Raw genomic sequence first — 11,966 nt, 5'->3', positions numbered from 1 at the left:
TGATGATGATGATGATGATGAGTGAGGAGGAGGAGGAGGAGGAGGAGGAGGAGGAAGAGGAGGAGGTGAAGCATATTTTTTACCTCTAGTGAGAAGAGACATTCGACCACTGGCTCGATTTCCCTGCTCCTACAGTCAAGTCCCTTCGCTCCGTCCTCCGCTCCTCTGCTCCTCCCCTCCTGCGATTATCTTCTGCCTCCTCGTCTTCCTTTACCTCGAAGGGTCGAACAGAAGCACCCAAGGAGCCTTGCGAACGAGGGGCAGAAAGTCCTGAGGGAACTTCAGAAGGGAGAGGACGAGAACGAGGAGGGGGAACGAGGGAGGCGAGAGAGAAGAGGAAGAGGAAGAGGAAGAGGAAGGGAGGAGGAGGCTTTTCACCTTCTCGATGTCCAGACCACCGCTATCCTCATCGCAGAGAACGTCGACAACGCTGTAGAAGAGATTTACATCAGGAGCAAGGGAGGAAGCGGAAGGAGGAGGGAGGAGGGAGGAGGGAGGAGGGAGGAGGGAGGGAGGGAGGGAGGGAGGGAGAGAAGCAGAGCAGAGAGAGAAGGAAATGATGGGAGGAGAGGAGGAGGGGAGCCACTGAGTCAAACCTCATGATAGTCTTCGGCTTGACGGTCAAGACACCTGAAAGATCATAACGTAACAAGACTGAGGGTGGGAAGAGAGGAAACGAGGAGGAGGAGGGTGGGAAGAGAGGAAACGAGGAGGAGGAGCACGACAACGAGGATGAGGAACAAGAGGAGGAGAAGGAGCAGGAGCAGGAGCAGGAGCAGGAGCAGGAGCAGGAGCAGGAGCAGGAGGAGCAAGAGGATGAGGATGAGGAGGAGCGAGAGGATGAGGAGCAAGAGGATGAGGATGAGGAGCAGGAGGAGCAAGAGGATGAGGATGAGGAGCAAGAGGAGGATGAGGAGCAAGAGGAGGAGCAAGAGGAGGAGCAAGAGGCTCAGGGAGGTTACCGGGGAAATTCATCAAGACGATTTGTAGATGCTTCTTCTTTATCCCGAGCTGACTCAAAGTCAAACTGAATCCTTTCTTCATCCTCTTCCTCACCTTGAGCAGCTCCTGTACCGTGGCCTCGAATCCTCGTTCTCCCCAAACCTGACATTCTGTTAGATACATACCCTTCCTTCCACTTCCTCCTCCACATCCCCCCCCCCCCCCCGCCTCCTCTCCCTCCCTCCCTCCTCGTGTTCTCTTCCCTCCCTCTCTTGTTCTTGCGGCACCTCGTACGACAGCAGCGAAGGGCGTCGAGACAGGATGTAGCGCACTTCCTGCAACAGCTCGTCAACTTCTCATCTCCCTCCTTCTTGGTCCTCCTCCCCCATTGTCTCCCTAGCTCCAATTACCTTCAGTGACAACTCCATGCGGTCAGTGAGAAGGGCTTTCAAGTCATCCTGCCGATACATCACAAATTCTCCTCCTCCTCCTCCTCCTCCTCCTCCTCCTCCTCCTCACGATTCGTTGAGGATTCACGGCGAGGAGACCCGAGAAGCGCGTAATCATGTCTGCAAACTTTGTGAGCCTCCTCCTCCTCCCTTCGCCTCTGTTTCCCGTTTCCTCCTCCCCTGCCGCCTCCTCCTCATCCCCCTCTTCCTCCTCATTTTCATCGTGCCTGAAATCTTGTTTCCGGGGATCCTGAAGAAACAAGTCAGGACGAAAAGATGTCCCCCCTCCTCGCCTCTCCCTCCTCGCCTCCTCCCCTGTCGCAACTTCCCCTCTCACCTCAGCTCCTTGTTCAGTTTCGTCAGCACGTTCCTCCACTCCCTTCCGAACGACTTGGACCTGCAGGTCGTCAGGGGGAGCAGAGGCGGCTTCTCCTACCCCAGGCTCTCACTAGCGATGACCTTCCATGGCTCCTCAGCGCCCATCCCCCCCTGCACCACGTGAGGACGAGCAAGAACTGACGAGGAGGCCTCACCAGGACACGCTGCAGGTCCTCCTGAAACGGAGCTGCTAGGATCAGGTCTTCCTCCTGCCATACCCATAAGACCCTGGACACGGGAAGGAGGTCGAGAAGGAGAGCGAGAAGGGAAGGGAATAAGGGAAGGGAAGGGAAGGGAAGGGAAGGGAAGGGAAGGGAAGGGAAGGGAAGGGAAGACAGGAAGAAGCAGACGGAAGGGAAGGGAGAAGAAAATGAAGGATAAAGGATCGATACCCTTCGCAGTGCCAACAGCTCCGAGTCATACCTCCCGCCCACAGTTGCAAACGCTTCGAGCTCAAAGTCCTCCTGCTCGGCGTCAGGACCGACAGAAAGAGTCTCGTCACATGGCACCTCCTCCTCTGAAGCCTCGCTAGCATCTGCAGGCTCCTCCTCCTTCTCCTCCTCCTCCTCCTCCTTCTCCTCCTCCTCCTTGAGCTGTTCCCCGGCTGCACGGGACGAGGACAAAACTTCGTCGACGAAAGCGATGGCGCTCTCGTCTTCTCTCTGCGTCGACTTCGATCCTCTTCTCCCCCCTCTGCTGCTGCCCCAGGCCTGCAGGTCATCCAGCAGCTCTCCTGCAGGACAGTCAAGCCAGCCATCCCATGCCCCCCTCGTCCCCTCACTGGTGAGGTCGTCGGGGTAGAGCTCGCGCTCGGCCTCATCCTGGTGCTGGTTCAGGTGGACTAGGAGACAGCAAGCAAGACCTTGCTGGCTGAGCAGAAGGTGCAGGCGTTGGAGGCGACGACGACAAACGACGACGACAGCAGCGGCTCCCTCCTCCTCTCGCGCGCGACCATGCTGTAGATCAAGCACTTCATGGCAGCTTGACGAGGAGGCGAGCAGGCGAGGTGACGAGGGCGGGGGGAAACAGAAAGAGCACAACTCGAAGCCAGCTGCTCTGCTCTCCCAGTAAGAGCAGGACAGAACGCTGTCTTGGAGGAGGAGGGAGCAGCAAAGGCAGAAGGCATCGGGTCCCAGCGAATGAACTTGCGGTTCTCATGGCCGACAGTGAGGGTGACGGCGCCGAGGAGGGCTTGGAGGAAGAAAGACCCTGAGGCATCGTCATCTCTCCGCTATGACACGCATGATCACAACGTTTCCGGAAGGGACACGCTCCTATCCACGAAGCCTTCATGGTGACCCCTGGTACGGCTATGCCCAGGAAGAGCTGGAGGCAGCGAACGAGAGTGCGATGAGGACGATCAGACACGTCTGCATGTAAGTGAGCCTGTGCTCGCATGTAGCTGCTTCTCACCTTTCAATGCCGGGCATGGCCGAAACACCAGGTGTCTTTACCACTTGTTTGCGGGGTATCTCTTCATAGTTCTCCTGCCTGCATCTTGAACCTTCAATGCAACACAAGGCATGAGTTAGATTGAGAAGGCGGATACGATGCCGGACTTGAGTCGCTCTCTCCTCGAAGCCACTTCCTCTCTCCTCGCAACCACTACCACCTATTTCGAAAGAAAATAGTGAACGATCCGTGACCTATGGCGCATTCACAGCGCACTCTCCTCCTCTATCTCCTACTTGAGCACCAGGTTCATTTCCCTTCCTCTTCTTGCTTGTTCTCCTCCTCGCTCGCACTCCCTCCCTCTCCTCTCCCCCCCTCTCCTCCTCTCTCGCCCCTCCCCATCTCATTTCGCAGCCCCCATCTTACCGCTTTATTAGCTAAACGACACAAAACATAAAATTTCAAAATTCTAAATTCTCCGTCGAAATTATGGATCATGGAAGACCCACGGCGCCAATATTTCCTTGTGTCTGACTCGTACTTGATCCTTTCTATGAAGAACAGGTTGAAGTATAACCAGACCCATGTGTGATTCAAGGCCGTTTCAGAAAATCTGGTCGTGCTGGTAGAGACATGTAGCACAATAGAATATTCATAGCAGCATTGACATCACGAGACTTGATACGGTTTTGAACACAATTGGTGGATCTGCACCATTTCAAACCCCGCACAACTGACACTTCGTCAGCAAGTATACCATTCTTGTTGATTTGTTTGCGTCTCAAATCATACAATTCTTGATGACATTGATTGCAACATTTTGTCGTTCTGTATTCCTCAACTGCCGTCACCTCGAAGAAGTTCTGACATCGCCTTTTGATCCATTTTACAACAACCGAATGATGCATCGCCATATGCAATTATTGGATTTTGATCTGAACCATTGCCTTTCATCTTCTTGAAGAACGTATCAATCGCCTTGTGTTTGTGGATGTAGTTATCCATCTTCAGGCGTGCGAACTTGTTTTGACAATCATGAATTGTGTTCGAACAGGATCTCGCTTAGTCTCACCACGGTGTCGATGTATCTTTCATAGTGATCCAACCGAGACGTTTTTGCTGACACTCTTGCAATATCGTTTGATTCTTCTGTTATGCCTTGTCTCCATTTTTCTAACTTGGCGTTATTCCGAGTAATATGAGACTCATGATAGTACTGCCTTCGAGTATATCGATACTGCTTTATCATTTATGCATCCCCTTCATCCCCCTCATGAGTCACCTCAGGCTGCGGGCCAGGCCGGGCCCGCACCGGCGAGTCACCCGGCCGGGCGCGACCGTCCGTGACTGCCGCCGGTGCGGCGAACCGTCCGAGCCTGAATCGGAGGCTCGGCCGTCGTCAAGCAGATTCGTCACCGGTGGCGAGTCAACGGGTATCACTGGTATCGCCGGTCACCGGGTGACGGACGGATCGCCGGGAGTCCGCCGGGCCGCAGTCCACCGTGTGACTGAGTGCTCAAGATGGTCAGCAAGTAGCGGCCTCGGCTCATAACCTATGATGTACAACCTTACCCCTCTGTGGTTGTAGGATAAACGGGGGTAGGTCTGGTACGTGGAGGGGTGGGGTGGTCCCCCTGAGGGGATATAGGGACGCCGCCAGGAATGCAGTAGCGACGAAGAGGAGGCAGAAGGAGAGGGGAAGAGGAGGATGAGAGAGCGAGGAACTGAGGGATGAAAATTGAAGAAAACATAGACCAGGAGGAGACGAGTCATTAAAACCCGCTCCATGCGATGAAGATGCGGAGATTCTTCCCTGCATTTCTTGAGTCCTCTATGCTATTGACGAGGATACACTGAGGAGGTTTTAAGGGGTGTTGAAGCAGAAGGATCTACCCGATCATCACGTCTGACATTAAAAACAATACTGAAGACAAGATTCAACCTGTGTCTTAGCGAGATTCCCCGCAGGATAGAGCTCAAGCGTTGTTACGGCACCTGTAAAATAGTGTACAAGGACGAGAGGATTTCAGCTGGATGGAAGAAGTCAGAGCGAGAATCAAGAGTCTGGGGCTGCCTATGTGTAGGATGACTCTTTCAGCAGAGATAGAGAGGTTTTGATACTTTGAAAGGGTCTATATTTCATGCGCAAATTCACAATTTCATTCAAAGCCCGGTTAGCTGACCGCATTATTTGCAGTTTCGCTTGTTTTGAAATCAGTCGGGCAGCTTGCACTCCCCTTGATCTCTCTGAGTGTGGTGCGGTCTTCTCCTCAAGCATGAACCTGTACGCGTCTTTGCTCTTCCTCGGTGTGAGCGCCACGTTAGTGCACCACATGAGTGGCTTGCTGGTGCTGCGGGGAGGAGAGCAGGAGTTCCATGGCCTAGTGAAGAAGAGCATCGACCTCCGTCTCGGCAGCCACGTCAAGAGGTGTGAGATCCGAGGAAGCTGGAACGACTGGCGGCCGATCGAGATGCAGCTAGTCGACCCCAACCAGAAGATCTGGAGGAAGGAGCTTGCGCTGCCCCCGGGAGAGTATCAGGTGGGTGGAGGACGTTGGCTGCCTCTGGTTGACCCGAGTGGCAGTTCAAGTTTGTAGCTGATGAGCAGTGGCTGTGTGATCCAAGCTTTGACGTCAAGGTTTGACCCTACCGCGTGTCGGTTCGTTTGACGGCTGCATACAGAAGGACAAGGATGGTATGGAGAATAACGTGCTCGTGGTTGAAGCGTCAAGGATAGAGATTGAGAGCGAGCAGCCAGTACCCAGAGTGGTGTACTCAAACGAGTGGTATGATCAAGAGCAGCAGGAGCAGGAGCAGGAGCAGGAGCAGGAACAGGAGCAGGAACAGGAGCAGGAACAGGAGCAGGAGCAAGGGCAAGGGCAAGGGCGAGAGCCGGACGAGGGCATGAATATAATCAGAGATAAGGAGGAAGAAGTTGTTTCTGCTACAGGTCCTCGTCCACAAGTGGATCTGCGTGTCTCCTCTGGGATGCAAGAGCAGAGCCAGACACAAGCATCCCCGCAGAGTTTTTCCATGACGCAAGCAAGCGGTTCAAACGTGGATGTGAAGCAAGTCACGAGCAACAACGCCGAGACAGATGAAGCTGAGTGCGAGCAATACACGGAGATAGACGAGGAGAGTGCTCAGAAAGCTAACCAATTGACTGAGCAGCTCGAAAAGATCATCATCAGGGCGCAAGAAGCTCGAGAGTTAGCGTTAGCAAGAGCAAACGCCAGGTCAGTGTTCTCTCCTTCCTTTTGATCTCACTGAGCCGCCAGATTGAAACCATCCATGGCGAAGTCTATTGAGAAGGGCGACGACGAGATTTCAAACGTGAATGCAACGGAGGCAGAGGAAAGAGTTGCTGAGGAAAGGCAACAGAATGCCACCAACCATGAGATGGAGTTGATTCAGAGAGTGAAGATACTGGAGGAGAAGAGCATCGACGATAACCAGCGGCTGGAAAATGCCAGAGATGAGATTCACTCGCTGAAGGAGAAGATTTTGGAGCTCGAGGAGAGTCTGATTGCCCAGCAGAGGCAGGCCAATGAGAGCGCATCTCAGCAAGCCGATCTAGTTGAAAGGCATTCTTCCTCATGCGGTCTGCAGGGCCTGGAGGAAATTTTGAAGAGCACGAATGCATCGCAAGTGCTCCATGCGTGCTCGGAGAGTGCTGACAAGCTTTCGTTGCTCGTTGCCACGTCATGGCAGCGACTTCGAATTCAGTGCCTAGATTGGTTCGCCATCGTGAAGTTGCACTTGACTACGGCGCTGCAAGAAGTGAAAGACAAGCTGTCGCGCTGGCAAACGCCAGACGCTGCAAGCAGCTCGACAGGAGGAGCTTGATAAGACTCAAAGGAATGGGTGTGAGTAGGAATTGTAAAATGTAAACAAACTCCAAACCATAAGAACCCTCAGGTAGTCGCATACAATCAGTAGCAAATCAAATGTTTATCTAACGCATAGAAATACTTCTTGCGACAAAACTGCGTTCGCCATTATTCGGCTAGCCGTGTGTCCCTCTTACGAGTTGTGGACCTCCATGAGCATACGATCCGTGCCTGGTACAGGCTTGAGATGTGAGGGACTCATTATAGAGGTTTACCTGGCTTGAGAGCGAACATCTGTCCAAGAAGCATGCTCTCGTCGGGCTTGAGCTGAACAAAAGCAAGGAATGAGATAACAAAACACAAGAAATTCTTATCAAGACCTTTCCAGCGACAAACTCCCTGAGCTGGTCTTCAACTTCCTCAACTCTGAATGGAAAATCATCCTTTCGTGCGGCACATCTTCAAGTTACCTCGGGAGAGGTTCAGCCTTCGATCCAAGGATGCTCAAGAACTTGCTTGGAGGTGATGCGCCTCTTGGTACGGCAGTCCCACATTCGGTTCAAGAGGTCGATGCAAGCGGCACCTTCGCATCCTCGATCAACATACAGATCACGTCGATATGCCATGTGTTACCTCCTCCAGCACTGCCTTGTTCCTGAGACTGAATGATAGCTCGCATGTCTACATACAAAAATTCACAAGGCCATATCCGTAATTAAGTTGACTACCTCCGGGAGTGACATTGCCCATCAGGTAGTGATCGGAAGTGTTCCAGTAGTTCAAATGGGTAGGTGGATACTTCTCATCCTTGTCGGAATCCAACATGCTTCAAAAACATTGTGAGCAAGGGAGAAAATTGGTGTGAGCTTGTTGGCTTCACCTGAAAAACTGCCTGCATCCTCTTCTCGAGTCCTGTACACAATTTACAACCATTGACATTCATCGAAGATAACAAGAGACACACCTTCCTTCCGAACGGATAGCATCTGCAGAGAAGCACGAAAAGGGTCACACCGCAAGCCCAAATGTCTTGAGCACGTGGATCGTGGTCTGCAAAATATAAGCCTTCCTGACCGCGTTGGCTTCAACGAGACAAACCTGTGCCTCCAACATTGGAGCCAGGAGTATCAATGTAAATATCCGGTGCACGATATTCTGGGGTTCCAAGCTTGGTAACCTTAAGAAAGAAAATCTGTCAAAGCACATCGAAGTCTGACAATCAATCTAGGTACCAGAACGGATCTGAACCCTTTCTCTTGATCTCCAGCACGGGCGAATCCAAAATCTCCAATCTAGATGCAATGAGAACAAATCAGAACCAAAATCAAATACTTGAATGATACCTTGAGCGTAAGCCACTTGTCAAGCATGATATTGTCAGGCTTGATATCTCTGTTGATAAGTCGTTTACTACCCTACACTTTGACGCAAACGTGGCTTGCCTGTGAGAAGTGGATTTGTCGTGAATGTATTTCACACCATTCATCAGTTGGAGAAAGTAGTGACGTGCGAGACGCATGGGAAATGCACCTCTGCTCTCCTGAAAACAAGGTGTCACATTTGTACAGATTCGGAATTAAGCAACGAACCAAGAAAGAGAACAGGTCAGTGCAAGGGCAATGCTCCAAAACTATGTATGGGATATGCTGTCCAGCTTTGCCAAAGCCACCGGAAGTAGGGCACTTCTCATCATAAACTCCGTGAACTTTCATGATGTTTGGATGCACAAGCTTGGAAAAAGTCATGAGACCCTTCAACTCCTTGATCCTGAACAGCGCGGTCACAGACATAATTCACGTGCGTTTGTCTTTTACCAGTTTGACGGCCAGTCAGATGGAGTTGCGGGATTCTTCGGGGTCTTTATTGCCACACGCATGTTGTTCTTCTTCTTGTCTCTTCCCTCCCAAACCAATCCAACAGATGACACCTCACTGGGGATGCACAACATTACACATATGGAACTCCGTAACTCGTCGAAAATCATGCATGCTTGCCTTGCATGGATGAACTTGGTGATTTTGAATCTTCCAGACCTCAACTCACTTCCCAAGAAGTTGCGATCCTTCCTGGACACGAAAGCACGTTTTCAGCAACGCGTTCCGTCCAAATACAAAAATTAACCTGTAATCGATCCAATAAACATTCTCGGAGTTCAGTGCTTCGGCATCAACTTCAGTTGCTTCTCCTGAAAGTGCCATGAGAAACCAGGATACATGGCGAAGTAATGAATACCAACGGACGTATCAGCCATGTTTCCTGCGACAAAGCAATCAGAAAACAACACTATGAAATCAACAAACAAGCATATATCTAGACAACCCAAAAAAATTGCACGTTTCTAAGTCTGCGTCCTTTCTTACAACTCCATTCACCTCAGACGTGCTTCATGCCACACTGAACAATGGCTGTTTCGACTGGAACATATCGTAGCTTGTGGCAAAGAAAATCCCTGCATCACGTTGAACTCCTCTCACTCTCATTCAAACCTATCAGGCTGCTTGCACGTATGTGGGAGTCTACATCTCCCTGCCATAACCTCACTTCCATCTACCGTATTCAGCTCATGCTGCCGCTGTCCTCGGCATGGCCCTGCAACCCTGTCGCAGAGGATCCATGGCGCAAATCAACTTGGCATCTGTTTGCTTTGTGAGTAAAAATAGCTCGCTGGAACGAAATTTCCCAAATTTCAAACACTGAGTAGATATTTGAAACTTTTGTCCAATCAAATACCCAACAAACTGAAAATTGTACTGACGTCTACGCCAACTTGACAACTACCTACCCCCCGTTCATCACCCACCTTCGCATATCCCACAACTTCCATACCCACCCTCCTTCTCAGCTACTACTTCCTATTCTACTACCCCATGTCCGACTACTTGTACACCCACCACCTCGTCATATCCGTTTACTCCTCCACTTCAGGGGGTGGGGTCAAATCAGAAACGACTCTTTGTAGTACTACCCCCACCCATTGTTTTGCCAGTGAATGACAGTCAAAATCGCGGTGGTGAGGGGTCCACGTTTGACCCTCAATTCTGGTTTTAGATGAATGTTGAAATGTCTCGATGTATTTTGAAGCAAACAGAGCTCTTCAATTCTGAAATATTCCGCAAGACGAAAGCTTCAAGCTCGCCTCAACTTTGGACTAACAAATGTTGGTAGTCAGCAGCATCTTTCATACAGCACGTATGCCTGCTGCTCCGATTGCCATTGGTGGGGCCATTTAAAATATTCACTTGTAATTGTGTTACTGGATAAAACATATATACAAATTGCTGTAGAAAATAAACCTTTTATGTTTTTACTGAATACCAGAAAAGTATAGGTATATTTTGTTTTAAATACAAAATGTTTTTGAAATATACAATAAACCAAAGTTTAAAAATAATGTTTTATCTTTAAATATCAAAAAGGTCAGCGTCTCGTGCACGCTGACTTCAACTACCCCGCCCCGATCGTCCCACCCCTTCAGCCCTATGTCCACCACCCCCCTGTACCAGGAGCTAAAATGCAAATATTACCCCACCCCACCAACCTTTGCTCAAATGAGCCCTGCTAGACTGAATCTCTGATGACCCCACCCCTATTCCGAAAGGTTCGTGGACCCTTTGGGGAAATCAAATCGTTTTTTCGGGTAAATGACCGGTACTTGCACCCAACCTTTGGAGCTTATGGAATGTTACCTCCTCTCTAAAGGATGGTTGGGGTGGGTAGGTCGCACAACGTTCCATTCCGTCCATGGCGTCCCCCCGTGTCCTTCTCCTGGCCGCAACTGCTGCCATCGCGACTCTGCCCTCGTCCCACTCCTTCCTCGTCCCGTCCAAGTCCCCGACAGTCTTGGGTGGAAGGACAGCTCCTGCCAGAAAGCTTGCAGATGCTCCTTCCTTGCGAATGTCTTTGTCTGGCGGAACAGGATTTCCGATTCCCAAGGATTGTGGGATAGATCCGGTAACAGGACAAATTTGCGCTGGAGATCCCTCGTTGATTCTCAACACCAATGTTAAGATGGGTGATAAAAAGAAAGAATTCATGAAAGCTGCTAGCTCAGCTCTTGCTAAGGGTCTAGGCAAGCCCGAGTCGTATGTAGCAGTGTGCGTGTCGGATGGTATGGATATGATCTGGGGTGGTGAAGATACCCCTTGTGCTCTTGGATGTTGCTATTCTCTCGGTGCGATCAACCAGGCCAATAACAAGGCAGTTTCAGCTGAATTGACTAAGCTTCTATCGAGTTTTGGTATTCCTGCGAATCGAATCTACATCAACTTCTTCGATGTACCGAGGGAAAACATTGGATACAATGGTGAGTCGAGAGTATGATCTATGGCGATCAAATACTTACATGCCTTTGCCAGGTGCAACCTTTGCGGGATAAGCACAATCTGTCGCCATATCTGTATATACACATCTTGGGTTGATCAAGAAATGTACTGTAAATGTCTTTGAAGAGAACTGCGGGAATGGTTGCCGTACTCGTTTTGTTGTCGATTATTCCTCTTGGTAAATCAAGTTGAATTTGCAAATGTTCACTTTTTTACTGGTGCATCTCTGTCACAACCTGCTTCACGCTGAATTAGAAAGGACGTGGCAACAACTACAACTACCACCTTCATTCATGCTTTGCAAGTGCCAACTGTCTTCCTCAGGGAAATCGCCTTTTGAAGCCTCAGATGTAGATCAGCGGTCACAATCACGCCGCGGTATCACTTTCGATCCAATCACCATGCGGCTGCCCCAACTCCTACGCTCACGTCCCGAGGACTGACTACCAGTGACTGACTACAAGCGACGGTCGGCATGCTAGTTAGCGCAGTATGACCTTCAACGTCAGATTTATCTTGTACTGGAGGAACAATCAGCATACCTAATCGAGGTTGCATAGACTAGAGCTGAACCTCCTATCACTGCCAACCCACAGTAATGAAGAGTAATGGTTGGATCAAGTGATGACACTGTTGTGGTAGACATATTGCTA

General features: G+C 50.5%; 4 protein-coding genes across 4 annotated transcripts; 2 read left to right on the top strand and 2 right to left on the bottom strand.

Annotated features, from left to right (window-relative positions):
- Window positions 1-210: 210 nt before the first annotated feature.
- GUITHDRAFT_99140 (hypothetical protein) lies at window positions 211-3,167 on the bottom strand (the record flags this gene model as incomplete). Its single annotated transcript, XM_005842280.1, has 16 exons — window positions 211-270; window positions 379-430; window positions 597-630; window positions 963-1,011; window positions 1,057-1,104; window positions 1,230-1,277; window positions 1,353-1,400; window positions 1,462-1,618; window positions 1,729-1,788; window positions 1,828-1,880; window positions 1,925-1,978; window positions 2,162-2,233; window positions 2,279-2,502; window positions 2,551-2,590; window positions 2,632-2,978; window positions 3,020-3,167. 16 exons carry the CDS (start codon window positions 3,165-3,167, stop codon window positions 211-213), a joined length of 1,494 nt encoding a protein of 497 aa, XP_005842337.1.
- Window positions 3,168-5,437: 2,270 nt separating this feature from the next.
- GUITHDRAFT_99139 (hypothetical protein) lies at window positions 5,438-7,007 on the top strand (the record flags this gene model as incomplete). Its single annotated transcript, XM_005842279.1, has 4 exons — window positions 5,438-5,701; window positions 5,746-5,799; window positions 5,844-6,397; window positions 6,440-7,007. The coding sequence occupies 4 exons, from the start codon at window positions 5,438-5,440 to the stop codon at window positions 7,005-7,007; spliced, it is 1,440 nt and encodes a 479-aa protein (XP_005842336.1).
- An 87-nt stretch (window positions 7,008-7,094) lies between these two features.
- GUITHDRAFT_160444 (hypothetical protein) lies at window positions 7,095-9,242 on the bottom strand (the record flags this gene model as incomplete). The annotated part of the gene is made up of 16 exons (XM_005842278.1): window positions 7,095-7,222; window positions 7,267-7,318; window positions 7,372-7,417; window positions 7,462-7,574; window positions 7,625-7,672; window positions 7,720-7,817; window positions 7,872-7,903; window positions 7,956-8,041; window positions 8,090-8,168; window positions 8,224-8,283; window positions 8,335-8,383; window positions 8,413-8,531; window positions 8,581-8,758; window positions 8,806-9,057; window positions 9,113-9,176; window positions 9,197-9,242. The coding sequence occupies 13 exons, from the start codon at window positions 9,240-9,242 to the stop codon at window positions 7,474-7,476; spliced, it is 1,212 nt and encodes a 403-aa protein (XP_005842335.1). The 3' UTR covers window positions 7,095-7,222; window positions 7,267-7,318; window positions 7,372-7,417; window positions 7,462-7,473.
- Window positions 9,243-10,713: 1,471 nt separating this feature from the next.
- Window positions 10,714-11,511, top strand: GUITHDRAFT_83763 (hypothetical protein). Its single transcript, XM_005842277.1, has 2 exons — window positions 10,714-11,294; window positions 11,347-11,511. The coding sequence occupies exons 1-2, from the start codon at window positions 10,733-10,735 to the stop codon at window positions 11,364-11,366; spliced, it is 582 nt and encodes a 193-aa protein (XP_005842334.1). The 5' UTR covers window positions 10,714-10,732; the 3' UTR covers window positions 11,367-11,511.
- Window positions 11,512-11,966: the final 455 nt, after the last annotated feature.

Source organism: Guillardia theta (genome assembly GCF_000315625.1).
Source record: "Guillardia theta CCMP2712 unplaced genomic scaffold GUITHscaffold_1, whole genome shotgun sequence".
Taxonomy (NCBI): Eukaryota; class Cryptophyceae; order Pyrenomonadales; family Geminigeraceae; genus Guillardia; species Guillardia theta.
This window is presented reverse-complemented; position numbering and strand designations above follow the sequence as displayed.